Source organism: Penicillium bovifimosum, assembly GCF_028826915.1.
Source record: "Penicillium bovifimosum strain IBT 22155 chromosome Unknown utg000001l_segment0_segment0, whole genome shotgun sequence".
Taxonomy (NCBI): Eukaryota; Fungi; Ascomycota; class Eurotiomycetes; order Eurotiales; family Aspergillaceae; genus Penicillium; species Penicillium bovifimosum.
Genome location: NW_026622710.1, coordinates 1,637,160 through 1,664,794, shown reverse-complemented (window position 1 = coordinate 1,664,794; position 27,635 = coordinate 1,637,160). Strand labels below are relative to the sequence as shown.

At 50.1% G+C, this 27,635-nt stretch overlaps 11 protein-coding genes across 11 annotated transcripts; 6 read left to right on the top strand and 5 right to left on the bottom strand.

Moving 5' to 3' along the window:
• Nucleotides 1-439: 439 nt before the first annotated feature.
• N7515_000632 (V-type proton ATPase proteolipid subunit) lies at nucleotides 440-1,338 on the bottom strand (the record flags this gene model as incomplete). The annotated part of the gene is made up of 8 exons (XM_056661376.1): nucleotides 440-476; nucleotides 528-613; nucleotides 671-755; nucleotides 813-919; nucleotides 987-1,069; nucleotides 1,148-1,160; nucleotides 1,216-1,233; nucleotides 1,291-1,338. 8 exons carry the CDS (start codon nucleotides 1,336-1,338, stop codon nucleotides 440-442), a joined length of 477 nt encoding a protein of 158 aa, XP_056526542.1.
• Nucleotides 1,339-2,114: 776 nt separating this feature from the next.
• On the top strand, nucleotides 2,115-5,964 carry rom2 (putative Rho guanyl nucleotide exchange factor (Rom2); the record flags this gene model as incomplete). The annotated part of the gene is made up of 4 exons (XM_056661375.1): nucleotides 2,115-4,821; nucleotides 4,883-5,313; nucleotides 5,369-5,800; nucleotides 5,872-5,964. The coding sequence occupies 4 exons, from the start codon at nucleotides 2,115-2,117 to the stop codon at nucleotides 5,962-5,964; spliced, it is 3,663 nt and encodes a 1,220-aa protein (XP_056526541.1).
• Nucleotides 5,965-7,416: 1,452 nt separating this feature from the next.
• Nucleotides 7,417-8,899, bottom strand: aspA (uncharacterized protein; the record flags this gene model as incomplete). Its single annotated transcript, XM_056661374.1, has 6 exons — nucleotides 7,417-7,663; nucleotides 7,727-8,329; nucleotides 8,355-8,472; nucleotides 8,544-8,660; nucleotides 8,720-8,795; nucleotides 8,879-8,899. 6 exons carry the CDS (start codon nucleotides 8,897-8,899, stop codon nucleotides 7,417-7,419), a joined length of 1,182 nt encoding a protein of 393 aa, XP_056526540.1.
• A 621-nt stretch (nucleotides 8,900-9,520) lies between these two features.
• On the top strand, nucleotides 9,521-10,896 carry N7515_000629 (phosphatidylinositol-3,5-bisphosphate binding protein HSV2; the record flags this gene model as incomplete). Its single annotated transcript, XM_056661373.1, has 5 exons — nucleotides 9,521-9,629; nucleotides 9,709-9,747; nucleotides 9,802-9,899; nucleotides 9,953-10,309; nucleotides 10,366-10,896. 5 exons carry the CDS (start codon nucleotides 9,521-9,523, stop codon nucleotides 10,894-10,896), a joined length of 1,134 nt encoding a protein of 377 aa, XP_056526539.1.
• Nucleotides 10,897-11,019: 123 nt separating this feature from the next.
• N7515_000628 (IST3 family RNA-binding protein) lies at nucleotides 11,020-12,185 on the bottom strand (the record flags this gene model as incomplete). Its single annotated transcript, XM_056661372.1, is given in 3 exon segments — nucleotides 11,020-11,518; nucleotides 11,538-12,050; nucleotides 12,130-12,185. The coding sequence occupies 3 exon segments, from the start codon at nucleotides 12,183-12,185 to the stop codon at nucleotides 11,020-11,022; spliced, it is 1,068 nt and encodes a 355-aa protein (XP_056526538.1).
• Nucleotides 12,186-12,562: 377 nt separating this feature from the next.
• On the top strand, nucleotides 12,563-14,463 carry N7515_000627 (dynein family protein; the record flags this gene model as incomplete). Its single annotated transcript, XM_056661371.1, has 6 exons — nucleotides 12,563-12,731; nucleotides 12,812-12,982; nucleotides 13,042-13,421; nucleotides 13,483-13,576; nucleotides 13,642-14,252; nucleotides 14,311-14,463. 6 exons carry the CDS (start codon nucleotides 12,563-12,565, stop codon nucleotides 14,461-14,463), a joined length of 1,578 nt encoding a protein of 525 aa, XP_056526537.1.
• A 469-nt stretch (nucleotides 14,464-14,932) lies between these two features.
• Nucleotides 14,933-16,686, bottom strand: N7515_000626 (Spermidine/spermine synthases family; the record flags this gene model as incomplete). Its single annotated transcript, XM_056661370.1, has 3 exons — nucleotides 14,933-15,334; nucleotides 15,391-15,694; nucleotides 15,749-16,686. 3 exons carry the CDS (start codon nucleotides 16,684-16,686, stop codon nucleotides 14,933-14,935), a joined length of 1,644 nt encoding a protein of 547 aa, XP_056526536.1.
• Nucleotides 16,687-17,001: 315 nt separating this feature from the next.
• On the top strand, nucleotides 17,002-17,734 carry N7515_000625 (uncharacterized protein; the record flags this gene model as incomplete). The annotated part of the gene is made up of 2 exons (XM_056661369.1): nucleotides 17,002-17,134; nucleotides 17,286-17,734. The coding sequence occupies 2 exons, from the start codon at nucleotides 17,002-17,004 to the stop codon at nucleotides 17,732-17,734; spliced, it is 582 nt and encodes a 193-aa protein (XP_056526535.1).
• Nucleotides 17,735-18,187: 453 nt separating this feature from the next.
• Nucleotides 18,188-22,329, bottom strand: N7515_000624 (uncharacterized protein; the record flags this gene model as incomplete). Its single annotated transcript, XM_056661368.1, has 8 exons — nucleotides 18,188-18,309; nucleotides 18,411-18,690; nucleotides 18,747-19,793; nucleotides 19,847-19,882; nucleotides 19,941-20,088; nucleotides 20,147-20,195; nucleotides 20,327-20,364; nucleotides 21,026-22,329. 8 exons carry the CDS (start codon nucleotides 22,327-22,329, stop codon nucleotides 18,188-18,190), a joined length of 3,024 nt encoding a protein of 1,007 aa, XP_056526534.1.
• Nucleotides 22,330-22,913: 584 nt separating this feature from the next.
• Nucleotides 22,914-25,624, top strand: N7515_000623 (ubiquitin-associated-like domain-containing protein; the record flags this gene model as incomplete). Its single annotated transcript, XM_056661367.1, has 7 exons — nucleotides 22,914-22,997; nucleotides 23,049-23,123; nucleotides 23,177-23,213; nucleotides 23,274-23,411; nucleotides 23,479-24,702; nucleotides 24,758-25,215; nucleotides 25,274-25,624. The coding sequence occupies 7 exons, from the start codon at nucleotides 22,914-22,916 to the stop codon at nucleotides 25,622-25,624; spliced, it is 2,367 nt and encodes a 788-aa protein (XP_056526533.1).
• A 354-nt stretch (nucleotides 25,625-25,978) lies between these two features.
• Nucleotides 25,979-26,796, top strand: N7515_000622 (putative nuclear distribution protein RO10; the record flags this gene model as incomplete). Its single annotated transcript, XM_056661366.1, has 2 exons — nucleotides 25,979-26,210; nucleotides 26,390-26,796. The coding sequence occupies 2 exons, from the start codon at nucleotides 25,979-25,981 to the stop codon at nucleotides 26,794-26,796; spliced, it is 639 nt and encodes a 212-aa protein (XP_056526532.1).
• Nucleotides 26,797-27,635: the final 839 nt, after the last annotated feature.

Below are 27,635 nucleotides of genomic sequence, written 5' to 3'. Positions count from 1 at the left end.
CGCCACCAATCGGCGACTCTGCTTAGATTTGAGGCGGGGCTCAGATCATAAAGAACATTGAAGTTCAAGCTTTTGAACGAGTTGAAATGTCAAAAAAATAAATCGCGGGGCAAAGAGTTGCGAAAGGGAAGTTCTGCCTCTGACGTATTTGCTATGGGGGCGGGGCTAAAAGGCTAAGAAACTACGGTGATAAACCGGACTGAGTAAGCTCTTAGCTTGATTTGATCCCTATGTGATTCCTTTATTGTACACCGAACGTGTTCGCTTCAAAAAGCCAGCCGGTCCGTATGTTGATCTATTCTCATGGCTATTATCTGTCATCGTGCCTTTGGTACATATCTCTCAAAGAACGCATCTCTTTCGAGCGCAAAGTGACCGGTAGCGAAAGGTGAAAGGAGTGCGGATACAGACTCCGCTGTCGTACAGAAATGCTCGGCGCTCAAGACTTCGAGTTTAGGATCAAACCAACAATCAAGCTGATGGCCACATTAGTAAGAGTGGTCTGAATGATCTGACTCAGAACGTACCCATAGAGCCCAAGAACTTCACCAAAAATAAGAATGAGGATCATTCCCACGTAGACCCGAGACTGTTGCATGTATGCTCGAACACCCTAAGTAGCTGTTAGGGCTGGACAGTCCTTCGATCTTGCGGTGTATATGATACTTACTGCATCACCCACAATTCCAATTGTATAGCCCGCAGCCACTCCTGTTAGACCGACTGACATTCCAGCGGCGAGATGCATGAACCCTCTGGGCAGCGTCAGCTTATATCCAGTCTCCAATACCCACCTAGCTCTCGGGACGTACGTATATAAGCTCATGTGGCCACTTGGGTCTAATGCTCCCGCAATGAGCACAGATATGACGAGACCGTAGACTGCGATGATACCGGACATAACAACGGGGATGAGAGACTGCACACATAGATCTGGTTAGCTATCGTCCCGTGCCACCGCAAACTCCAGACAAATATTGTCTTACCTTCATGATGAGATCGGCCCTAAAAGTTCCCACGCCCGCAATACCAATGCCGGACTTTGCTGTGCCATAAGCTGCTCCTGCCGCTGTGAGAAAGTAAGCTGTTTGCCCGAACACCCAGAGCCTAGAAGGCTAGCCCTATCCACGCGAGCTTGTTCACGTACACCCGAAGATCATCTTCAGGGAACTGTTAGTGTACTGCCTAATCGAGATAGGTATGCGATAGACTCACTGCTGCAGCAATTCCGGCCTAGTATAGACAGCTGATTAGTCTATTATCCCCAATGTTCTCGGCGGTCGCACTCACGAAGGAAAAGAACGGAGCAAACTTAGGCGCAAGCTCACTCTCTGCCATGATGACTTTGGGCAAGACTTATCTTGCAGTATGAGGAAGGTTAAGAAGGTACCGCGAGCTGTTTAATCCAAGATCGAAGGGTAGAGTGAAGTTCCGGCTGTTGATAGGTCTCGATGCTTGGGTGTTCCACATGGCCACTTCGCCCGCCGTAGTCGGCGCCTGGTCTATCTTAGGCGGTGACGATACCGTAATCCTGTATCCAATTCCTACGCCTTATGGACGGCATATTGGCTGCCTTAGTATTGAAATTTACCATACCGGCTTCGCCGTCACCTTCGCTATCCTTGTTCTCCTGGCTCCCCCTCCCAGTTTATTACTGCATTTTCAACATCCAACCACCACCCCCACCTTCACCAATCCTCCTACTTTTTTATACTGACCTCGGATCTTGGAGGATGCTGAGGGCATGAACTCAGAAGGAGCCTTGACTTTGTTGCGCTCACGGCTCCTGGCGCTTCCCATCAATACCGTTTGATATCGCCTTTAAATTCCCCATCCAAACTGAGGGGAGTTATGGCATATTGAGTCCCATCGCTGCCTTAATACAACTTATCACTTTCTTCGAGTCCACTGTCTACGGAACATTTCCCTCGTTGCAAGACTATCACCTTTTCCCGTTTCCTACGATCTTGAACAGACCTCTTGCGACGCCCTGAACGCTTCCCACGACCAACCCGAATACCCCCTTTCGCCTTCTCCGCACATCGGCCTGAATATACTTTGCATATCTGATTGAGCAACCGTTACTCGTTTTCGATCGCCGATCTCTTGTTAAAATGGCGGATTTGGGGGGCCAGCGTAGCCGGAATTACCGGCCTCACGGACCCGCCTCGTCCACGCAGCGGGATGCAGCATATTCTGACATATTCGGGGGCGCCCCACCAGCAGGGCGCTCCCACACTATGGGGTCGCAGACTCCTCAGTTCTATCAAGGTCGCGCTCACACGATGTCATCGCATGTTGCACAACCCCAATTCCACAGACAGCCGCCGCCGCCTACACGGCAAATGCCCAACGGACACGGGCCGCCCTCGGCACCACCAAATGGATATCCTCCACCTCCACCGTCAGGCCAATATCAAGCTTATAATCCAGGGCTCGCGGCGACCATGTCTTCACACCTGCCCCCTCGGCCCGCTCCTGGAGGTCAACAGCGCTTCGCTGCTTACCCTCGACCTCAACGCCTCGAGTCGAGACCAAGCCCTGCACCGCAATACCCAGACGTTAGGGACTTTAATCGCCCGATGCCGCCTCCTGCACTCAACTCCGATTCAACCCGTTCAAGGTCAATGGCGAAACTAAGCGGGCCACCTTATCAGACCCCGCCAAGTAACTTCAATCATACCTCTGCCACTGCATCGCGCCGCGAACCGTATCAGTCCGGTGCTCACGTCACTCAGCTTGGACGTCCAGTTCCCGAAAAACATGCTAACGAACGAGCTATGTCTATGACTTCCTGGTCATCGGACCGGGATCCGCACATAATGAGCAGCGGAAGGTCAATTCCACACCGCAGACCTCCATCAGGTCACGATCCCCAGCCTCCAATGAGGTATGACTCGATGATGCAGCCCGGTCTGGCGCACCCCGGTCCCGACGAATTTGTCGCATCCCGTCAGCCGAGTGATGCATCGCAAAGATCTCGGACTATGTCAATGGCATCCACTACTGTGCCTGATCGGACGATGAGTGTTCAAAGTCAAGCTACACAGGCCTCCTCCGGGAAACAAACTCTTGTTGCGAGAAATTCACAGCGCAAAGTTCCGGTTGTATATCCTGCTCTGCTTTCACTTGTCGCTGAAGTCTTCAGGGAAAAGATTTCACTCGGCGAACGACAGAAAAACGGTCTTTCCTACCAGAATGCATTCTCGGGTACCGATTCGGTGGACTTGATTGCCTCCATCATCCGAACCAATGACCGCAACCTTGCTCTTCTGCTAGGCCGCGCGCTGGATGCGCAGAAGTTCTTCCACGACGTCACGTACGATCACCGTCTTCGAGACGCACCTGGAGAAGTTTATCAGTTCAAGGAGACAATGGGAGAGGACAAGTCGACCATTGAGGTTAATGGAGTGTTTACTCTTTTGACTGAATGCTACTCTCCGACTTGCAACAGGGACACCCTTTGTTATTCCATTGCTTGCCCGCGGCGACTCGAGCAGCAAGCCAGGTTGAATCTAAAACCCCAGCCAGTTCTAGGGACATCCGAATCGAAAACCACGCTACCGCCGGATGACGACGACGACAACGATAACCAAAAGCTGTGGATCAGTACGGTGCCAAAGGAGGTCTCAGATTCTGTCGACGATCATGAGAAGAAACGACAAGAGATCATCTTCGAGGTTATGTACACGGAGCGCGATTTTGTCAAGGACCTGGAATATTTACGTGATTTCTGGATGCGACCATTACGTGCTGCTGGACCTACCAGTCACTCGCCAATTCCGGAACATCGCCGTGAGAAGTTCATCCGAACCGTGTTCGGCAACTGCTTAGAAGTCCTGAAGGTCAACAGCGCTCTGTGTGAAGCGTTGAACGCTCGCCAGAAAGAGAGTCAGGTCGTCCAAACCATTGGTGACATTTTCTGTCAGCATGTCCCCAATTTTGACCCCTTCATCAAATATGGTGCCAATCAACTTTACGGAAAATACGAATTTGAGAAAGAGAAGGCATCAAATCCGGCCTTCGCCAAATTCGTGGAAGACACGGAGCGGCTCAAGGAATCTCGAAAGCTGGAGCTGAACGGCTACTTAACAAAGCCCACAACTCGACTTGCGCGATACCCCCTTCTTCTTGAGGGCGTTTACAAGAACACAGCGGATGGCAATCCTGACAAAGAAGATATCCCGAAGGCTATTAAGCTGATCAAGAATTTCCTTTCGCGTGTCAATACCGAAAGTGGAAAAGCAGAGAACCACTTCAACTTGGTTCAGCTGAATGCTGCGCTGAAGTTCAATTCTGCGGACTATGTTGATCTGAAGCTTACAGAGGAAAATCGGCAAATGCTCATGAAGATGTCATTCAAGAAAGGCACAGCTGACAGCTCCGACGTCACTGCATACCTCTTCGATCACGCCGTCCTGCTGGTTCGCGTCAAAATCGTGAATAAGCGTGAGGAATCTCGAGTCTACAGGAAACCAATTCCTCTAGAGCTGTTGGTAATCGCTCAAATGGACGAGGTGATCCCACGGCTGGGTATTGCCAAAAGACCCTCGTCTAGCCTTCTGTCGAACAAAGCTGTCATCAACAACCCTCCTCCTGCCAAAGACGGTGGGCTGCCGATCACCTTCAGGCATCTTGGCAAAGGCGGTTATGAGCAGACCCTCTATGCCTCAAGTGCTGCCACACGCCGCAAATTTATTGAGGCAGTAGAAGCACAACAACACAAACTCTGGGAGCGGAATAGCAATTTCTATAACAAGACGATTTTGAGTGAAGGTTTCTTCGCCGCGGTCAATCGGATCAACTGTCTTGTTCCCATTGGTATGTGAAGATCTTTTCTCTATATTTCTCATCTCAAATCACACCTGCTAATTCCTACAAGATGGAGGTCGGAAGTTAGTCTACGGAACGGATAATGGCATCTTTGTTTCTGAGCGCTGGCCCAAAGACAAAACAGCCAAACCAAAGAAGGTTCTAGAGGCTACTCAAGTCACGCAGATTGATACTCTAGAGGAGTACCAGCTGCTGTTGGTTCTGGCAAACAAAACGCTTTCCTCCTATCCGATGGATGCTCTGGACATCACAGAGGGCCAGAACACCATGGCCAAGCGTCCCAAGAAGATTCAGGGTCATGCCAACTTCTTCAAGGCAGGCATCGGTCTCGGTCGCCATCTGGTTTGTTCGGTGAAGACATCGGCGCTTTCAAGTACAATCAAGGTCTACGAGCCGATGGATAACCTTGCAAAGGGCAAGAAGAAGTCTGCTGTCAGCAAAATGTTCCAGGGTGGCCAGGATACTCTCAAGCCATTCAAGGTCCGTAGCTACTCTTGCATGTTGGTGGAAAGTTTGTACTGACGTTTCATCACAGGAATACTACATCCCAGCCGAGTCTTCTTCCATTCACTTCCTGCGTTCTACCCTGTGCGTTGGTTGTGCACGTGGCTTTGAAGTGGTCAGTCTCGAAACTACAGAGACGCAGTCTCTTCTCGACCAGGCCGACACATCTTTGGATTTCGTGGCACGGAAAGAGAATGTCAAGCCTATTCATATCGAGCGTATGAACGGCGAATTCCTACTCAACTACAGCGATTTCTCATTCTTCGTTAACCGCAACGGATGGCGAGCCCGTCCTGACTGGAAGATCGCCTGGGAGGGCAACCCGAATGCATTCGCTCTGTCATATCCTTACATCCTCGCGTTTGAGCCCAACTTTGTTGAGATTCGACACGTTGAGACAAGTGAATTAACGCACCTTATGACCGGCAAGAACATTCGCATGCTACATAGTTCCACTCGCGAGGTAAGGACTTTCCCCAGATATTCTCTGCACGGGTATCCTATGGTTGATTACCTGCTAACTTGTTCTAATAGATTATCTATGCCTATGAAGACGAGCAAGGCTATGACACTGTTGCCAGCTTAGATTTCTGGACCAACAAGCCACAGCAACAGCAGGTCCTCTAATGTCCCTACGGGTACATACCTCAATGAACCCTTCTGACATTCTGCTCTATGCGGCCGCCGTGCTTTTCCACTTTCAATGGGAAATTCCCTCCCGACCACCAACACCCACTCCCCGCCCGACTTATTCCTCCTCTCTCATCACCAATGACAACAATGACAGGGATTTCCCTGTCTTCTCGTTTCTACGCAATGTACAATGGAGCGCAAATACCACTTCTTGCGTGTCTGCTTTCTTGCTTCCCCACTGCGTTACTATCTTTTACTTTCTTGCTGATTGCATTTGCTTCTTCTTTTCTCCTTACAATTTTTTTTTCGCTTTTCTTCTTTGGCTCTTTCATCTCCCGATGGCCATGTACTTCAGGGATTACTTATTTCTATCTGTATCGTTTTGAGCCCATGGTATCTTGTCCATTATACTTAGCAATCTCATTGATGTATCATGTGGATGCCACTGCTTTCTTGGATAAAAACAACTGGGGTAATATTAAGCATGTTGTTTTGGTTGGATCGGATCGTATTTGATTTCAAATGTTCTTTCGACATTCTGCTTGTGCTGACCTCGAGTGACCCCGACTTGATGCTTGATGCGGGAATATGAAAGCGTTTCCATTCGGGGCCGATACATATTAGGGCTGGGTCGGGTTGGGCAATGTCTAGGTCTGTAGGTGCCTTCAATGATCATCTGGCAAGATATATTACAAGTGGAAGGTTTCCAACCTTGGTTCACTTAGAAGTATGGATGGAATGGAGGTGCATAGATGCCCCAAGGTCTGGCAAGCCCAACAACTTCATACGATCAAGGTCGTCTACACACACAAGGATAGAAACTACAACCTAACCGAAGGCATGCTGCTCCAGACAATATACAATGATCAATCAACTACAGGCTCAGAACCCATGACAGAAGAAACAAGCAAGCTAGTCAGGTACTTTTTCTTCCTCAATTACTATCGCAGGTAGGAAGACAGAGGAGGAGAAAGGATAGATAATGAACAAGACATGAGCCGAGGACGCAAAAAAAAACAAGACAAGAGAAGAGGGAATATTGCTGCGCTGCGGACTTTGGACAAGAACAGGAGAGGAAGCAGAGAGAAGATAGGAAATAGAAATGACACAGCAACAGATCACGGGAACAGCTGGGATGTGATGGGGAAGTAAGAAAAGGAAAGAAATAGAGAACGGATGAGCCGCACACGACGGGAATCATGGTGCTGGAGGGTAGGTCAGTCGGGCGGAGAGGTTCGTGGCCGAAATGCTGTGATCTATGTGGAGATGACACATCCTCGCGAAGGTAAGAAAAAAAGCAAAAAGCTATTAACGTGAATAAACAGTCAATATTATCCCATAAACAAAAACAACTTGTTCGTGCCATAAAAGTCCATGTTGGCACAAACGGTATCACATTGCGAACCCGCGCCCCGTGGTAAGAGCTGCGATTCCGACAGGGTATATCTAGGCCTCTCCGTTGGCTACTTCGCTGCTCAGATTGCCCTGGCTCTGCTGCTCGCGTGCCATGCGAGCCTCGATCTCTCGGAGCTGGCTCTCGCGAGCCAACAGCTCCTGTCGCTTCTCGGCAATCTCGCGCTGTACCTTGATCTCGATCTCGCGAAGCTTCTCCTCCTCGCGGCGGAGCTGCTCCTCCTTGAGTCGGACGGACTGAGATGCAAGGTCCTCAGGGTTCATAGCAGAATCTTGGCCACTGCGATCGAAGTGTGTTAGTGGTCTGATCGTTAAGAACTTTTTGAAATAGAGGAAAACATACCCAGAGCCACCATCGACGCTCTTGCTGAGCTTCTCGGTACGGTAGTTCTCGTAGAGGAAATCGTGAGTGATCTCCTTCAAATCAGCCAAGTGGCTGTGGAGAAGAGCGCTGCGGATAGCCAAGAAATCCGAATGACGAGGGTTCTCAACCTCGACAACACCCCATGGGTATTGGCGCGCACGCACTTTCCGGTTGTCGATCTGAACGAAGTCTTCGGAACCGACGATAGCGAAAGGCATCAGTCCACGGAGCTCGGCGTTCTCCTCAACGGTATCTTCATCGTCCTCCTCAATGTCGTAGGGGAAGTTGTAGACGGGGATACGGTAGTGTTCGATGTCCTCCATGATCAGCTTCTTAGACTCGGCCAATTCGGCGGGGGTGAGAGAGTCGGCCTTTCCGATGACGGGAATAACGTTGACACGGGGAGAGAGGCGGCGCATCAATTCGATATCAAGTTCACGGAGACCGTGGCCGGTGGGTGTAATGAAGTAGAGCAGCACGTGGACACGGTTATCTCTGAACCGGGGGTTACGCTTAATTCGTGACTCCTCTGCGAGAATATCATCGTATTGGCGCTCGAGGTAGCCGACAATTTCACCGAAGCTATCCAGAAAGTTAGTCCATGAACATCTGTCGAGTACCGGGGTGGTGGACGTGCCTGGCCTCGTTGTCGATCTGGTCACCGAATCCGGGGGTATCAACGATAGTCAAAGAAATGCGAGTTCCTTCCTCGTCCAACTCAAGCTCTGTTATCTGAGGATCAGTATTGGGTGGCTCGCTATACACGCCGCGCGGGGACGGTTGAATTCCAACTGACCGACAGTGACGGGCTTGATGCGGACGCCCTCCTCGAGGTGGGCATTGGCGGCATCATCGGCATCCTTGCCCTCCAAAACCTGCTTGCCACAGAGAGTGTTGACAAAAGTGGTGCGGCCTGTTACACGAAGAAGTTCCGTCAGTTGCTATTCATGACGGCAATGGGTTTCCACATACCTGTGCCACTGGCGCCACACACCATCAGACAGAATTGAATACCCTTCTTGACATTCTTCTTGCGACGGATCTTAATCTACCCGGAAAAAGTACGGGCATGCGATTAGCTTGGGAGACTTTTCGAACGTGCGGGAAGCTGGAAAAGGGGAATACACCTACCGCGTTCAGGGCTGACGACATGGTGAGTTAAGGAAGGATTAAAGAGGTGTAAGGAGAAAGAAGAGAAGCCCAAGGTAAGGAATTAACGAAGAAGGAAGATGAAACTTGGCTCTCCTGAGAGTCTGGAGAGAGTAGGGGGAGGGGGAGCAAAGACAGTTGGTGTTTCCCCCTTTCCCAAACAGGTGACCAATCACAGAGTAGTCTTCTTCTCCAGTCTTCTACTTTTACTACTTTCATAGCTCTTGATCAGTCACAATTGGTGAGTGAACGTATAATAAAAAAAGCAGTTAGAGCTATTTATCAATAATACACTGGCAATTTCCCCTATTTTCCTATTTTTATGCACAACATTCCATATATTTGACCTCTTATGAACTGGTATCGAGCAACAACTCAGGGGTTGATCGAGTGGGTCCCTACCGGCAACCGTAGAATTACATAATTTATGGCCTGAGGTGTCGAGGTGGATACCTTGCCCGCATTTACTTATCAAGAGCTCCCGATGATCTCAGACATCGTGATCATTTGACCCTTGGAAACTACTGAGATCACTTAATGAGTTAGAGATCCAACTGTACAAATCTTACCCATCATTCATTTCTAAGATTAGGAACTGCTTCCCAACTATGCTTCGTTGACACTATGAACACCCGTCAATCCATCGATGACTCCATCGGGCCATATTCACTATCAGCAACATTTAACCATGATAACAGCTGCTTCTCAGTTGGCCTAGAGACAGGCTTCTGTGGTAAGTAATATCTGAGTCAGCCTGAGAGGAGTTGTTCGGTATGGAGTAAGAGAACCGGCCCGATAACTGAACTGAACAGTATACAATGCCAACCCTTGCGAGCTCAAGGTCATGAGAGGTAAGTGACCAGTCTTAGACTAGGATCTAGCAACTTTATCTTACTCTTCCAAAGATCTCAATGCGGGTATCGGAATAGCGGAAATGCTTGGCCAGTCGAATTACATGGCCATCGTTGGGGGTGGAAAGAACCCTAAGTTCCCGCAGAACAAGGTAATCCATCATTTCTATTGCCTTCGTGCACTTGAACTAACAGTATATCCTAGTTGGTTATTTGGGACGATGCTAAACAGAAAGTGGCAATCACTCTGGAGTTCCGCACCTCTGTCCTTGGGGTCCGTCTCTCCAAGTCAAAGATCGTCGCTGTATTATTGAATAGCGTCCATGTCTTTGCATTCTCCAACCCACCAAAGAAACTCTCGGTCTTCGAGACCTCTGACAACCCTCTGGGGCTAGCCTGTCTCGACTCTAAGGTGCTGGCCTTCCCTGGTCGGTCCCCAGGCCAGGTCCAGATGATAGAGCTGGAGACCGGCAACATTAGCATCATACCCGCGCATAGCACACCATTGCGTGCCATGGCTTTGAGTCCGGATGGGAAGCTGCTGGCAACGGCGAGTGAGCTGGTAAGTTTTCTTACACTGCAATCCTCCTAGAGATGGGTCTTTGACATTGGGTACAGGGAACGCTGGTTCGTATATTTGCTACAGGAAATTGCACGAAGCTCGCAGAATTGCGACGCGGCGTTGATCACGCGTTAGTATTTTCAGTTGCCTTTTCTCCATCCAACACTTTGTTGGCGGTGACTTCCGACAAGTCGACCCTCCATATCTTTGATATCCCCCACCAGCAGCCGGTCTCCCGTCGCAGTCAGTCGCCGACACCGGTGGCAGAGGAAGCATCTTCTAGCCACAAATGGGGAATCCTCGGCAAGATCCCTCTGCTTCCTCGTGTGTTTTCAGATGTTTATTCATTTGCAAATGCACATTTTGAGATTGGCGAGCAAACCAATCCCAGCTCGCCATATGTGTCACCAGTTGGATCTTCACTTGGTCGGCCCCAAAAAGGACTCATCGGCTGGTGTGACGACCAAACTATTTTGGTAGTCGGGTCTGGGAGAGAAGGGCGCTGGGAGAAATTCGTGATTCGGGATGGGGAGGAAGGCAAAAGATACTGTCTGCGGGATGGCTGGAAGAGGTACCTTCGCGGTTGACAAGGAGATAGTTACTCCAGTCTGTCACAATGATAAGGACTGAAGATCGCGCACAGTAATATCTGGAGACCTTGCCTGTAGAACCCAACTCAGCGTCGGAGCAGGGTGCAAACATAGCTGCTTCTAGTGCTGCGTAGACACTTTGACTTTGGTGAAAATACCCGGATCGCAAGATAATATCGGTACGCATGTAGCGCCCTGGATGGGACTTGATATTATATGTAGCATCGATCTTTCAACGTCGACGATCATGTCTGTCCCGATCACTCCGGTGTCTTCGGGGCTCAGGCGAGCGTGATTTTCTGGGCGATCGGTCTCGTGATCGGTCTCGTCTCGACTTTTCTCCTCTTTCAGGTGATTTGTAGCGGGAGCGTCTCTCTCTATCTGGTGAACGCTCATCATGATATCTTCGGGGTTCTGGCGAGCGTGATTTTCTGGGCGACCGGTCTTGCGATCGGTCTCGTCTCGGCTTTTCTCCTCTCTCAGGTGATCTGTAGCGGGAGCGTCTCTCTCTATCTGGCGAACGCTCATCTCGATGTCTTCGATGGCGAGGAGAACGAGACCGGTGCCGACGATGGTGCCGGCTGGATCGCTCTCTGCTATCATCGCGTCGCCGAGAAGACTTCTTGGTGCTGTTCCACAGCTCGATCGCACGAGCCACCTCTTCTTTCTTCTCCTCGATAAGGAACTCCTTCATAGGATCTTCCTCATCGTGGTTCCGAATCAGATCCTCCAGCTCCTTCTCCTCTTTCAGCAAAGGCCGTCTCTCCTCTATATCACTGTCCTTTTTCCGCTCAACCTCTTTGCCCTTGCTTATAGCCGAGTCGCCCATCAACTTGGTGACATTATCTTCCTCTTCCTCTTCATCCTTTCGTTTGTAGCGCGCATGATCCACTCGAAGAAAACGCCCCATGACAGTCGCACCGCCAAGGTTATCCACAGCAAGATCTGTGCTGCGCTGATCCTCGTATTTCAAAAAGGCGAAGCCCTTGCTCTTGCCAGTTTCCTTGTCGCGAACTAGATTGACGTGCACCGGCTCTCCATACTGTGAGAAGATCGCGATAATGTCACCTTCGGTCAGATCAAATGGAAGTCCTCCGATGTAGATGTATGCGGTGTCGCGATAGTCTGCATGCCATGATGCCTCTGGGGGTCTAGAGTGAGACAGTCAGCTACCGAATGCAAAAGAGCTTTGTCTGAGCTTCACGGGAGTTTCACGGAAGTGGAACTTACATCGCATGCTCAAGCTCGCGCTTATTGAGGGCCTGAACCTGGCGAATGGAGTTCATCGGGAATGTGCTGTTAGGATAGAGAGAGTTCAACGTCGGAGAGCAGAAGTTGGAGAGGAAGAAATGTGGAGCCCGTGAGCCCGCTGAACCGTAATAAGTTGTTTACCTTCAATGCAAACTAGCCCCCTGCTCGACCGACGACGTTGTCGACTAAAGACCCGCCTTCCTTTTGTGAGCTCAAGTCAGTAAAAGTCTCTCGCGAGCGCGATAGGTTCCAGCTGGTCCGACGTCAATTTCCGCTAATTTCCATTCGGCTTCCCCTGACCCGCTGCTTCACCTCCTCCCCTCCACATCGAATCAACATTTCCACGCGCACAACTATTCCCGCTGTATTGCGGTAGCGACAGAGGTTGTCAAGGGTGAATGCCCTTTGAGGCATGGTGGGACTAAAAACGATGTCTTCCAATCTGAACCCGGGGTCAAAGGCGGCTGGAGCGAACAGTCGGCCGACCAGCAAAGATGGCTCCAAGAAGAATATTTGGTCTTCCCTATTAGATACTGTTGCCAACGGCAAGCGCTTACCAGAAAAGAACCTGCTGGTGCTAGGTTCGTATCACTTCCCTCGCCCTCATCTCTGGCTGGTCATCCACTTCTTCAGGAACATGTCGCTGATAGCTTGACGATAGGTGGCACGCCGGACAGTCAAAGGGAATTCCTAGATACTTTCTCCGCAGATACGTCGGCAGACCCCAGCTTAGCGAACGACAAACGTAAAGGCAAAGGGAAAGCACCACCAATTGCCAACCAGTTTGCGCTCGGGTACACATATCGCGATGTCCTTGATGCCGATAAAGAGGGTAAATGCGAAACACCGTCGCTTCCCAGCTTTGACTAAGCTAATGTGCTTCTCGTGCAGATACTCTGGCCCGCGTCTCGGCTTACCTTCTTTCCGAACCCTCTCCATCATTCGCGCCTCTCCTCAAACCCCTCCTGACTCCGAAGTCCGTTCCGGAAACGCTGGTTGTGATCCTCATGGACTGGTCAGACCCATGGACATGGGTTCGAAGACTAAGGGAATGGACTCGTTTGCTACGTTCTGTGCTGGTTTCACTCGATGATGAGACCAAATTGGTTATGGAAGAGACCATGACGGAGTGGCGCGATCGGAAACGGGGAGTTGATTCTAGTTCTGGGGCCACAGGAGGCATCGCCTCAAGCAGCCCGGTCACAATACCTTTAGGCCCCGGTGAATGGGACGAAGGTCTCGGCATCCCGATGTGTGTTGTCTGCCAGGGCGTACGTAACCTACCAGGACTTTAACGTCGAGATAGCTTTACTAACCCTAATTGATATCTAGGCGGATAAGATCGAGAAGTTGGAGAAAGATCATGGGTGGCATGAAGAGCAGTTTGACTTCGTTCTCCAATTTCTCAGAACGATTCTTTTGAAGCGTAAGTGCTTTTCATCATCCTGTGGCTATGTTCAGCCCTCTTCGGACCCTTCTAACTCCAAATAGATGGCGCGTCACTCATCTATACGACCCCGTTCCTTGCAAACTCGCTCCAAGGCTTGATCCATTCTTCCCTGGGCATACACTCTCTTTTGAAAAGAGAATCATTAAAACATAATGTGATCGACCGAGATAAGATCCTAGTGCCAGCTAATTGGGACTCGTGGGGTAAGATCCGAATCATTCGTGAAGGATTTGACATGGAAGGGGTCTCGACGGCTTGGTCAATCGAAATTCAGGACCCTCCCGAGCCGATCCATCAATCCACGGATGGCAGTCAGCAGAACGAGAACGGTTTAGCAGAAGAAGGCACAAGTGCCGTGACCATGTTCGAACAGACAATCATCGACCCCAAACGCGGCACAGCCAATCCCCACGGCTCCACGACTAAGATCGAAATTGAGACATCCGATCTCCAGGACTTCTTCGCCGCCCAAGTGGAGAAACTGGAAGAGCTCAGGGCTAAGGACGAAAAGGAGAACCTGAACCAGCCAACCCCACAACTGGAAATGTCTCCCATGGCCGATGAAGGCAAAGTCAACGACCACATCGGCCCTGTACAGTTCAACATGGGTGGAATCCAAGTGGATGCCGACGATATGTTGAAAAAGCTTCGGGTAAGTACTCAATCTGCCACACATCGTTCCTCTGGACATTATTAACTTTCTTTCCTAGGACCGAGAGGCTAGCCGAAGCCAAAAGAAAGAGAGTCCATATGCAGGCACCGGCGGCAATGACGAGAAAGCGCACAATCAAGCCCTGGCAAATTTCTTTGCTGGTCTCGTCAAGAAACCTGGGTCTAGTCCCCGTGGAAGCCCTTCGGCTTGATTCATTCTTGTTCTCTCGTTGTATCCTAGTTACATTCTGCGTACATAATACAGAGGCCGGATCCCTCGCTTTCGATCGGCTGGATGGTTTGATCTATGGGAATGAAAGAGCTATTAGGAATTCTTTGGCCGCAGATGGGGATCCGTCGTTCTTTGATTGCCCCGTTTAGTGGAGGTCCTACGGGATGGCTTTTCGGCGGGTGTTGGATAATGATACCAATATGATGTCTGTGATTTCTTATTGGGGACACTTTGCCCGACGATTAAGGGTCGAATTCTGCACGTAGTTCGAATGAGAAGCACGGCCAGGGATGTTTGGTAGAACGAAAAACCATTTTTCTTTCTTTTTTTTTCATTTGCAATTTGTGGACTAAATTGCTGTTCTTTGATGTCATCCATTTCTCTGATATAGGAGACGATATAGAAGCCAGAAAAATCTCGACGCCGATTGTACTCTGCGTTCAAATGGCTCACCAGTTTTCCCACACAGCATCAGGGATGACCTTGCGCATGATAAACCAGTGCTCAAGCGCACTGCGATCCTGGAACTTATCCAATCTTCCAACCTCCTTTGCCCGCAAAATAGCTCTACCGGTCTTGGGGTAATGGGAGAACATGGAAGCGTCAAGCTCGTGCTCGGGAACAAGGTAACTTTCCCGGGACTTGCTGCCCAAGTAATCGGCGGGGACAGGGTCACGGAACTGGATCGGAGTGCTGGAGCTCTTCTTGCAGAACAGGACCATGTTGGTGAAGTTGGCGTCTTCTTCATCTGGAGAGGGTGCTTCGCGGAAGATTCGGCAGGATGGGAAAACGGCTTTGATGGTGCGGACGGCGAGACCGGTCGGGTAGAGAGTCAAATCACCGGCGTAGTTCTGGGATTGGGTTGTTAGTGTATGGTCTGGTTTGGGGCTTGTTACGTGAAACTCACAATGGCGATGACACCGTCTTCCTTGAGGAGCGAGTTGAGATTTGACAAGAATTCGTATGTGAAGAGTTCGGCGGGCTCGGCACCACCGGTGAACACATCGTGGATGATGTAGTCGTACTGGATTGGGTTTGAGTCCACTGCTTTCTTGACGTATTTCACAGCGTCTTGGATGACTGGAATGTGGTTGGACGGAAGGTTGAAATACTGGGTAGCAAACTTGTGCACAACAGGGTCGATTTCAACGATGGTGGTTTCAATGCCATGCTTGATAAGGGCAGATGGAGTTGTGCCAATTCCGAGACCACTATTATCCAAGTCAGTATGTCGGCGGTTTGATAATTTCCAGAGGGATTCTTACATGACCAGCGCCTTGCTGTCTGCGTCAACACGAGGAGTTCCATGATCCGGCTCAACCAGACGGACAGCCTCAAGCATGGCGAAGACTGCATATATCGGATCTTCCACCTGGGGTCGGTATCCCGGGATGTCTTTGGTCCACTGTCCACCAAGCAGACTGTGATCGCAGCGCATAACACGGAATCCGTCGTTGTTGTTCTCCAAAACCGAGATGTAGCCAGTGTAAGCCTCCTGTCGAGCCAAGAGGGTGTACCCCTCATGCTCAATGGCAGAATTGACACCACTGATTCCAGCAAAATGAACATTGGAAGTCAGGGAGAAAAGCAGAGACGGAATGGCCAGAACCAGCCATTTAGACGGGATGACTGCGGCGTACAGGGTCGCCATGAGCATTTGCATACCAACTCGAGTAAACAGGAAGTTAGTGCCAACAACCCATGAGACCACGTATTTGGCAAAATGCTCGCCAACCGAATAGAGCATATATGTGCCTATCAAGGGCACATGCTCAGTAACCAGGTCGCCCTGGGCTTCGAGTCTCAGAGAACCCTGGATCTGCTTTCCGGCATAGGCGACTGTCAGAAGAACCAGAGGATAGTAGCCGAACAGTTCTGTGATCACTGGGCCCAGGGGGTTGCCAATTTTGGAACTCTGCTGCTTGAGGAGATATTGAAGAGTTGGAACCCAGAATGCCAACACCGGAAGTAACAAACCACCAAGACGACCAAAGCGTCTCAAGATCTGGTCTTTCATTAACCATCCAACACCACCAGAAATGGCCACTCCAAAGCTATGGAAGATATCTGCGGGATGAGATCCATAAATTGGAGACAGAACCAGTTTCGACAGGGGCGAGTAGAAGGCCAGGAGGACCAGCAAGGCCATGCCGGAACCGAATCGCCGGCCATCGACCCGCCGTAAGAAGTCCTGGACAGGCATGATTTCCAGCTGATGCAGTCTGGATATACTGCGTAGATAGCTTGTACGGAATCAGTCAACATGCATCTGCAAGGTTATTAGCAACTGAAACTGTGTCCTGTTGTCTCGATTGCGAGAGACTACCAAAAACCCAGGGAATTCAAGCATTTCAAATCAGATCCTTCACTTACAAGTTCAGAATCAACAGCTATCAAGTAATGTCCGTCAAGAAAGGAAAAAAAGCTATCGCGGATATGATACGGCGCTTTTGCCGCCGAGTTCCGCGTTCCCCATCTTCACTCTCCTCGCCACCTCCACACTCTGAAAACACCCAAAATGCCTCATTTTCCTAAAGACACGGGGTTTACGAGCAAAGATGCACCACAGAAAGACGTCACTGTCAAAAACCGTCGCAAGCGGTATCTGGACTTACACCCAGAATACTTCTCGGCGGAGCTTGAGCTAGCCGGTCCGCCTGCTCTCTTCTCCCCCCATTGCCATTGCCAGTTGATTACATTAAGCACATACCCAACCTGGCTTATCGCCGGTGTCAGCTGGATCTGCATACAGAAAGAGCCTAAAACGAAATCCAATGCTAATCCTGCTCAACTTTTCTGCAGACCCGCTATTATACGATCGCCTTGTCCGCCGATTCCAGACACCGCAAGAAAGGGAAGCTGCTGGGCGAGCGAATGGGTTCTCCGGTGTTTTGGAGGCTGATCTCATGCGGTCGGAAGCCAAGTTGGACGCGATCGCAAACCCGGACCCAAATGCTATGATGGCTTACTCTCGCGGCCCCAATGGGGAGATCCTCGCTGAGGACCGGGATGACATTCCCCCGAACAAGGAGGAAGGCGAACGGCTGTGGAAGTGGGAAATGGGATTGCGATTTATGCGCGGCAATGACCCTGATTTTGACTACAAAACTGTCGATGATAATGAAGAGTACGATGATGAGACGGACAAGCAGGACCGGTATTTTGAAGATGAGGACCCTGAGTGGGTGGTTGAGGACGGGGACGGTGGTGCCCCGAATCTCCAGGGTGAAACTGGCGTTCAGGATTTCTAGTTTGTGAAGCGCAGGTGGCTTCGCGACAGAGATCTGCTCGCCGGCTTCACTCACACGTCGGGTACTATCGCTTGCGTTGGGAGATCTTACTTGAATTACTTTGCGAACCGAGGTACGCTGCTTTGAATGGGTTCGAATTACGATGGGAACCTCCAAGCTTTTGCCCCATGCTACATTGCCATGAACTACATGAACATCCAACTTTCAAGGCTTTTATTCAGAGCAGGTCCTTTCCTTAATCTTCACCTGGCCTATCTTGTACAATATGGATTGCATACCAACGCTCAAGACAACAATATGCATCTCTGGAGCTCATCTATTTTCTTGTTGATTGTGTCGTTCTATCTACCGGGCAATGCGATTGAGTGTACTGGGCCATATAGCAACATCAGGCATCGTCCATATGGAATATGTGCAGACTCTCCGAGCCAAACCTGCAAGTATGCTCGCCAATCATTCAGCAATCTTGGCCAAAAGTTCAATGGCTCTTTCTTTGAGTTTGAACTTCTGAATTTTTCCGCTCGCCGTCTTAGGAAAAGGCTCCAAGAGCCCCAAAAAGAAGACATGCTTCGGAACTGTAGGCAATCAGAAATCAGCTCACTCCGAAGTACAGCGGTGGACTCAAACAACACCATCCGGGAGACAACAAGAAGATGAGCAAGACGAAGTAACTTACCGAGATGACTGCTGAGCTTTTCCCGCACCCATTGCTGAACAGCCTCAGCAGTGATCGAATTAGGGCCTTGGTCCCGAGGGACGACGAAAGCAGCTACGGCCTCGCCATATCTCGGGTCCGGAACACCAACGACTGATACATCAGCAACGGCATTATTGGCTAGCAAGCAGTTCTCGATCTCTAGGGGGTGTATATTCTCGCCACCACGGATGATCAGGTCTTTGATCCGTCCAGTAATGGAGATATAACCATCTGGTGACATGGAAGCTTCATCTCCAGTCTAATTTGACGGGCGTCAGAGGGAACTTGAAACCATTATCGAGGTTGAAAACTTACATGCATCCAAATCTTTCCGGTCTCATCTGGAATCATCACCTCTGCGGTCCTCACTGGATCGGCCCAGTACTCCTTCATGAGCAAGTACCCGCTCACTGCCAACTCACCCCGTGCCTCGATAGGCAGAACTTGTTGCTTGTTCTCCGGGTGCACAATTTTCGCCTCGACATGTGGCATAAGTCTTCCGACGGAGTGGATCCGCTTGTCAATGGGATCATCTGTCGTTGTCATGGCTGATACTGGGCTTGTTTCCGTCATTCCATAGCAGATTGTCAATTCCGTGAGATTTAGTACCCTATGCAATTTCTTCATCACTTCAGCAGGAATACTGCTTCCAGCCGCGATGCCTGTACGAAGATACTGGAAACCATCGCGAGATATTTCTCCACTTTCAATCATGCTCAGCTCTTCGAGGAACATCGTGGGTACTCCATACAGCGCGGTGGCTTTCTCTTCTTGTACGGCTTTTAGTGCGGCATGGGCGTTGAATGATTCGCTAGGGAATACAATAGCCGCGCCGTGGGTTGCCGTCGCCATATAGCCTAATATACAGCCGAAGCAATGGAACAGCGGCGGTGGGCAACAAACAATGTCTTTGGGCGAGAGAAGCATGCGATCGCCAATCTGAGAGCCATTGTTCAAGATGGAACGGTGACTGAGGCATGCTGCCTTTGGCATTGCTGTGGTTCCCGATGTAAATTGGATGTTCACAATTTCATCCGGCGAGAGATTCTGAGGAGGTAGTGGGTTGCCGTGTGCAGTAATCTCCGACGCGATGGATGCATATGGTGTCAAGCTCTTATAAGATGAAATATCAACGCGACCTTCGGAGTTGTCCACTATAATGATCTGCTTCAACGATGGAACCAATGCGGACTCTATTTTCGACTTGTGGAGGTCCTCAACAAGGCCCTCGATCAAGGGGATATTGCTTCGGGGCTTTTTGCGAGGAAGGTTCGACTCGGTGCTGATTAGAAGATGGCTGGATTCGAGATGACCCAAGGCTGCAGTCACTTGTGCGGTATTGAAAGATGGGTTGAGCGGCACCTATTGGATTGTTAGACTCGACATCGCCTGCCACAATGAGCGGGCTGACCTACCAGGACGGCGCCAATTTTGAATAATGCATAGGTTGCCTGTCCGGAAATATTAGCTTCATCTTTGCGCTCTTCAACGTTTGGGCGTCCAGCGTACCACGGCGTATTCCATCGAGTTGCCAAGCATGACTCCAACCCGCTCTCCTTTCTTGACGCCCACTGATTCCAGTCCCCGGGCGAGAGCATTGCTTCTGCTGTCTAAAGTGGCATATGTTACGCGATCGTTCTGATGTCTCGAGACAACACTGGTGGCTATGGTCAGTGTCTCGAGTCAATCGTCTGGCCTTGCGTCAATGCACTCACGCCAATCTATCTCCGTATTCCGCGACAATTTTGGCAAAATGGTCGCCGACTGTGGACTCAATTAAGGGTGGCTATATGCAAAGGCAATAAGTCAGTTATACGATGCTTGGATTCCAATGTTTCGATAACCGCGCCCACGGTCAAGGACTGAATTGGGGAGAGGGTACAGGGTGTACTCACACTTGATGGGCCCCGAGCATAGCTCGAGGTCAATAGCCCTCTCTTGGTCGAGAATGCTTGTTGCAGGACTCTCTTGCCGCCGATTCCAGTCTGGCGACATGCTATGCGGCCTTGCGCACCAAGGCCCGTGAGAATCCTGCCGTAGCTCATGTTCGTGTTCCAATGCCTCTGGTTACCGAAGTCTCATGACTCTGACGTTCTTTTCTCTTTTATTCTGGCTTGCTAATTGCTTGTGTCAAGTACGACACTGCAGTAGGTGATAGTCAGAAGTGATATACCAAACAAGACCATGAAAGGGGGGCTGAAGAATGCGGAATGCTAAGCTTCCCCGCACGCAAACTGCGGGGTTCGGGTCCTGCCGAGGGACCAATATCGTCTAGTGTACGGAGTCGGAGTCATAACTTCCTAGTATGTACGGACTATCCAATGTGTCTACATGTACTCTCTAGTTACCTGCTAATGCTATGCACGTTCTACTACGATTATTGTATCAGTCCCTCGTCGTGATTAAATTTGGAAATGAAATTCATACTATACTATCAAAACCAATTCTATGCTCCAGAGTGCAGATCCAAAAACGATCTATACCCATACTATACAGTGTAAGCGTGCCTCAACTCTTCGCATTCACCATCGGGGCTTTGGGGTTATAGTTACCGGCGCCGCAAGCTGATACATCCAGGAGCTCCGCATTTGCACGTATCCTTTTTTCCGGCCCAATAATTCGCACCGTAGTGGATAGTGATCTCTTCAAAGGCTTTGATATAGCGCACGGCTTCGACTATGGCTACAACTCGGGGTCCAATGGTGCGGACACTAAAGCCAGCCGACGGCTCGCACGAGTGGTTGAGGTAACGAGTCCAGTTGCCGAATTCATGAGAACTGACTACACACAAGTTTTGACCCCGAAAACAGTCATTGCGTTGCGTCAGGGGATAGACAGTATCGCTGGCGACCGGTAGGAGCTCACCGACGTATACACCGAGAATATCCCCTTCCTTGAAATCCGTCAGTGCTCGAACGCCAGTGCCCTTATTGGGGTACTCTCTCAGCTCCACAAATTCTCCTGCCCGGTCTTCCAAGCGGCAATTACAGGAAACCTCACTCTTACATAAGACACAGCTGGATCCGATCTTGGCTTTATAGGCAGCATTGGGATCACCTGGGGCCGGGCGGCGAAGTGTTGGGTCTGTTGCCTGACCATAGCTGGCCCATCGGAGGGGGTCAAATATACTTTCGTCAATATGTTTCTGCAATTTGCCCTTGTACTTGGGCTCGCGGAGATTGTTATCAAGTGTGATCACGGTGTGGTGGGGGTGGTCAACCTTCCATTGCATGCGTGTTCCAATAACTGGCTTCATATCTGGTAGACCAGGAAGGGAGTCATGTTGATAGGCCACAAGGACGTCACGCCATTTCATCACATAGTTATGAGTATAGAGTGCGATACTGAGGGAGTTCTCGTTGATCTTCTGGCACAGGAAGCCCCAGACTCGATCGGTGGAGCCTTCGAAGCAACGTCGGAATGCTTCAGAATGAATGCAGATAGCAAACATCTTCCATCCCAGTTCATGGACAGATTTCAAAAATCTACGTCCATCGGTGAGGGGATTGGACTTACGAACTTGGGTCTTGGACCTCACGGAATCCATGTACTGTTGGAGTTCCTGCGCCATGAATTGGTGGGTGGACACAAGCGAGCTGTTGTAAGCTTGATCAGTATGACGGTCTTTACCTTCGGTAGCCCTCGCAAGATTGCAATGGGTGTTAAGGTCATGGTAGATGGCTTTTAGGATGTCAGTCGCGTCGCTGTTTGCGGCCTGGTTGAACCCAGCTTCGGAGTCACGGGGTGGTAGCATTTCACTCATATCAACGGAGGCATCGCCGCGGGCTGTGGTCTTGCCCGTTTTCCTTTTTGGCTTCTGCACACCAGCTCCAGTGCTCTTCTTCTTCTCGCCAGTGGACCTGAGCTTGGGCTCGGTTTTGCGGTTCTGGGGGGCCATTTTGATATATGTATAATGGATCAAGGAATGAAAGCTGTCCTATAAATCAGAGTAAGATGCTAATTGCTGTCGTTGTATGTGTTGTAAAGTGTGATGAGTGATGAATATTGGATTGTTCCACGGGCGAGAGAGACATCTTTATACTCGCATGCCTCGACCACTCAAACAAGGCCGGTGCCATTGTATTGTGATGCATTGCTTTGTTGTGACCATGAGTAAGGTGGTGATATAAAGAGCTGGGATCGAACACTGGCATGTTTGAAAGAGACATCCATATTGAAGTTCTCGAAACATGTCTCCATTGTAGTATCTTTCGAAGAACTTTGATAGACTCGATATGATAGCTTGAAAGGAACTATTTCAGTTGTCTGAAAGATATGCATTGTTATAATTTCGACTCAAGGAGTTGAGCGAAGACCAAGGGAAGGGACAAAGAGACGAAACAACACTTGGCGTAAGCGTTGCTTGGCGTCATGTGGTGGGGAAGCTCGGCGACACTTCTCTCCCGCGTTCCCTCTCGGCGTCTCTACTCGTTTGCTTCTCCACCCTGTCATGTTTACCATTTATTAATTCCTGGCATCAATATGGCCGAACCGAATGAGGAAGCTATCGCCAGCTTCGTCAGCTTCACAAGCACAACGCGCGAGCAAGCTATCGCCTTCTTGAAGGTAAGACTTTACCACTTGGTCCGATACACTATCTAACACTGCGCACCACAGGCGAACAACCTTGATTCACAGAAAGCCATCAACGCGTACTTCGAAGACCCGACGGGACCTCAGCCTGAGCACAAGGTAAATTAGTGACACGCGGTATCCCCGACTTATAATTAGCTAACGTTTCAAAGCCGCTCCCCACATTTTATAATGACAGCAGAGACTCTTGTAAGTAACCTCCTCTATGTGATCTCAGCCCCGAAATTAACGTAAGCCTCGGGGCTCTAGCATGGAGGTGGGACCAAGAAGCCAATGCGCCACCAATACCGCCGACAGCGCCGCCCTCTCGCCCTCCTTCCCGAACGGACATACGTGACCAGGAACAGAAAGACGACCCTCGAGACTCGGTCGCGATCGCTCCGCAAGGTACCGCGAATTTGACATCTCATATCCAAGTGTCATGCTGATTTGCGGTCGTTTGACCATCTAGCAGGCTCCGAGAATGGTCTCAGTCTGGCGCAACGCGAAGAGAAAGAACTACAACAGGCGGTTGCGATGTCGTTGAATTCGGACATGGGTCAACAGGAAAGCGGAGTGACGTCGCTCAGCCAGCCGCAGTTCGGCAAAGCGACCCGGGATCATTACGACGAGAATGCTTGGGCGTTAACTCTATTTAACACATCCTCCGAAGAAGTCCTGATTAGCCCTGATCCAGAAGACCGCAAGAGGATAGAGGGGGAGCCTGCGTTCATCCGCCCTAACCCGGACAGCACTTATCTAGGAGGGCTATTGACAATTCTCCATAATATTCCCCTCGCACGCGAGGCGTTGCTGCTACGAAACAAGCCGCTATTTGACTATGGTCATGAGCCGCAGTGGTGGAATGGACATTCGATAAATCTACCAAAGATTGTGACCATGGATGATGACATTGCACTGGATAGCGACTGGGATGATATCATTCATGAGACCCAGCGATTGATGGCTTTTATGGATACCACGAAACGTGCATTCGGCAGCAGCAACAGCTTAGCGAGGATCAAAAGCATGTCATCTTTCTCATCGGATTCAGATGAAGCCGTTGCCAGATTTTTGGAAGCGTGGCATGGTGCAGCCATCCGGATGGATCCCGAAAATCCGCTGACGACTCTGTTCACGTCACATGCATATAAGAAGGAGCTTTTCGGCGAGTTTGAGGAACCGAACAACAAGGAGCTCTTTGTTTTTGAGCCTTCGGTTGAGCGGGAACAGGACCAAGCGCTTTACGAGGTCTTGGATTCGGCTTTCTGGTCTGATCGCCCAGGACAAGAGCTTGACGATACATGGCTTGAACATGTTGCAGAGGTGCTAGTCTTCAAGATCGATGCTCTCCAGAAACCAAATCCTGTGGGCGTGGAAATTCCTCCCGTGTTCTATCCAGATCGGTATCTTAGCAGCTGCCGTGAAATTTCTCGGGAATTTCGTTCGAGACAACAGCAGATACAGGGGGATGTGTTGAAACTCGAGCAACTCATACATCGCTACACGGTTCCGAGGGATCCCGTGGGTAGCTTAACGGTCACTGAACTCCTGGAGCAAGCAGCCAAAGCGGTGCCAAAAGTGGCACCAGAGCGAGCGAGTGGGGATCCGCCCAGCGCCGGGCCGGCAAATGCAGATACGATAAGGATCACAGAGAAGTTGAAATCAATTTCTACAAAGATAGAAGCCAAGCTCAAAGGTAAACACATACATTGCTGTGATACTCGTATGTTTGACTGATCACTTGAGTACAGATCTGGAAGTTAGAAAGCAAAGTGCTCTCGAGTCCCTTCATGAAATTTCAAAGACACTTACGGAACCTCCCAAATCCCCCTCTGAGCCCCCTGTCTACAGGTATACGCTACGAGGCGTGTGCACTGAACCGCATGTGACTTATGTCTTGTCGAATCCCAAGGCAACTGGCCTAACAGACTTGATGGACATGGACACAGACACTGAGACCAGCCGGGGTTACGAATGGTGGCGTATCAGCTTCTCTCAGGAAGATGGAAAATTCCGGCAAGCCGAGAAAAGAAAAGCCCAGAGCGATCCGAAAACCTCGGATGCCGATGTTGTCGGATATACTGTCCGGAAAGTCCAAGAAGCCGAAGTGCTCCAAGCTGCTCGCGAAGAGGGGAGTTCTATCCTACTCGTTTATGCAAGCGAGAACGCAACGAACGCACCAGTGGACCCTGCGCCCGCGCAGCTACAGGTAAGATGCATAGTCATATATCAGGCAGCTTTTGAGACTCGTTGCTGATTGAAAACAGGGCTTTGTGAACCGGGACAACGATGCCTTCGGGGACGAATTCCAAAATACTCCTACCATAATCCTAAGTGACCAAGAAGGTCCATCTGGGGATTCCAACGGCGGGGAATGCCGCGAGAAACAACAAAAGCCGGAGAGACCGAAGGCCGCAGATGTCAACGTCTTTGACTATGAGGTTTCCGGCTTTGATGACGAGCAAAAGCCCAGCAAAGAAATGGAGGAGAAAGGTAGCGCGAGCCTTTTGGGTGCCACCGCATTTAACTCCGAGGTGCCTCCGCCCTTGGAGGACGTTTCACAGGGGAACGGTGCGGTTAATGAAGACATGCCGGATTACCCTAAACATGCATGGTAACAATAGCGTTGAATTGAGCATCCGGGGATTCTACCCGGGAGAACTATGAATGATGAGTGAACGAATGTCTAGATCGATATTTGTAGAGTGATGCCAAACTTGGGCAGACATCAAACAATGAAACTACAATGTACTTCCCGACTGCCGAACTTGTATGAAGAATAGACATTCTAGCGAACATAGGTAGTATCCGTATAGAAAGTTCCGTGCAGACCTATGGCGTAGGCACTTCATACAGTGGTTAGCTGATAAGCTCGTCCCCACATTTTGTCGTGTTTGCATCCAACCCCCAAGCTCCTGGCCGCGTCTCTCAATCGAATTCACTTGTAACCTCGATCTTTCCCACCATTGACCATGACCCTCGAAAGCGATGCAGTAGCTGGGGCAACCATCGAGCTCCTCGAAGCTCGCCTGCGCCGCCTCACCTACATTCTCACCGGCGCCACAGACTGGAACGGCGTCCCTACCACACCCGAAAAGCCCGCATCACTCGACGAAACGGTCACCCGCCGACTTGCGCGGCTAGAAACAGAACTAGAACAGCTCAGCCGGAGTATACCAGCTGTGCGGGATGTTCTTCAACTCCGTACGTGACCAGTGTAGAGGGTCTATCCCATCGATACTTGATACCACCACACCATTCCCCTCGCTCTCTCATGCTCTATCCCAAATCATGTTTCGGTTTCCTGGTCCCTTTGCCCATTGGGTCTCCACAGATTACTCCGCACCCTCCCGTTCGGTCTGAGACTAACCCATCTCAACTAGACGACCACAATCTTGACCTCTTCCAAACAACACCACCCCACGAAATCCCCGAAGGTCTGACGACCCAAACCTTAGCCTCAATAGTCATGTCATACGCCACCGCCTTCCCGGAAACCGCCTCACGCCTCACATCACTAAATGACCTCCCCGTGCCGGACGCACAGAGCTCCGCAGCGTTGATCGAGTTACAACCTCAGATTGACCGGGTCGCGCATATGCAAAGCGAGCAAGCGGCTGAGATTTCGGAACTGCGGATGCGTACGGCGCGCGTTCTGCAGCGATGGTATGATGTCGGCCTTGTTGGGAGTGGGGAGTGCTGGGCTGAGTGGGAGGGGAGACTTGAGGATGTTGAGAGGGAAGTTAGGAGGAGTGAGGTTATTAGGCAGAGGAGGGAAGAGGAGATTTAGTAAGCGCGAGCTTGTGAAGTTGTTGTTCGTGGCGGTATGCTGGAACGGAGCTGAAGGAGGTGTTGTTCCTGCTGCTACTTGTTTTTCTATGATACCTCTGGTTTGGGCGTACGGTGTCATTATCTTGAACAGTGAAGATGGCTTGCACCTAATCCACAGTGCCCAATGCTTTTATGATATATTTGGATGTTTATTGATGTCATAATTTACTCATCTTGGTCCGAGAGAACCATGGTAATCTCGGAGAATCTGAGATGGAAGGTTTAAGCTTAATAGATTCTGAGTTAACCTTGACCCTGCCTCAACCTATATCGCGGGAGATACGGCGGCTCAAGCAAATGAGCTGCGATCAAGCACCTAGATTTAATTACTTGTGCAGGTAATATGCATTGTGTGATCACCACTGCAAAGACCTTACCAAGATGCGTGCCATCAAAGTTAGGCAATTAACCTAAGCACTCATAGTGTCATAAAAGCGAAACTCAATTGTCAATTTGGGGCTGTGGCGCAACGGTAGCGCGTGCGACTCCAGTTCGCAAGGTTATCCGTTCAAATCGGGTCAGCCTCATCTTCTTTTTCTTCACTCATGTTTTGTTCCTTATTCAACATCGATCATTCATTCGATACCATTGAACGCAGTTGTCAATTGTCATCGGGATTGTGTATAAATTTGAGGACTGTTTTTTTTAGCTATGGTTCGTTCTTCCCTTTCCTGGTTAGAAAACAAACAACCAACCCGAAAAAGGAACCTTGGAGATCACTAACATAGGAGCAAACGGGATACCAAGCCTCTGACATGCAATAAAGGTTCATATAATCAAAGGTAGACCAAATTAATA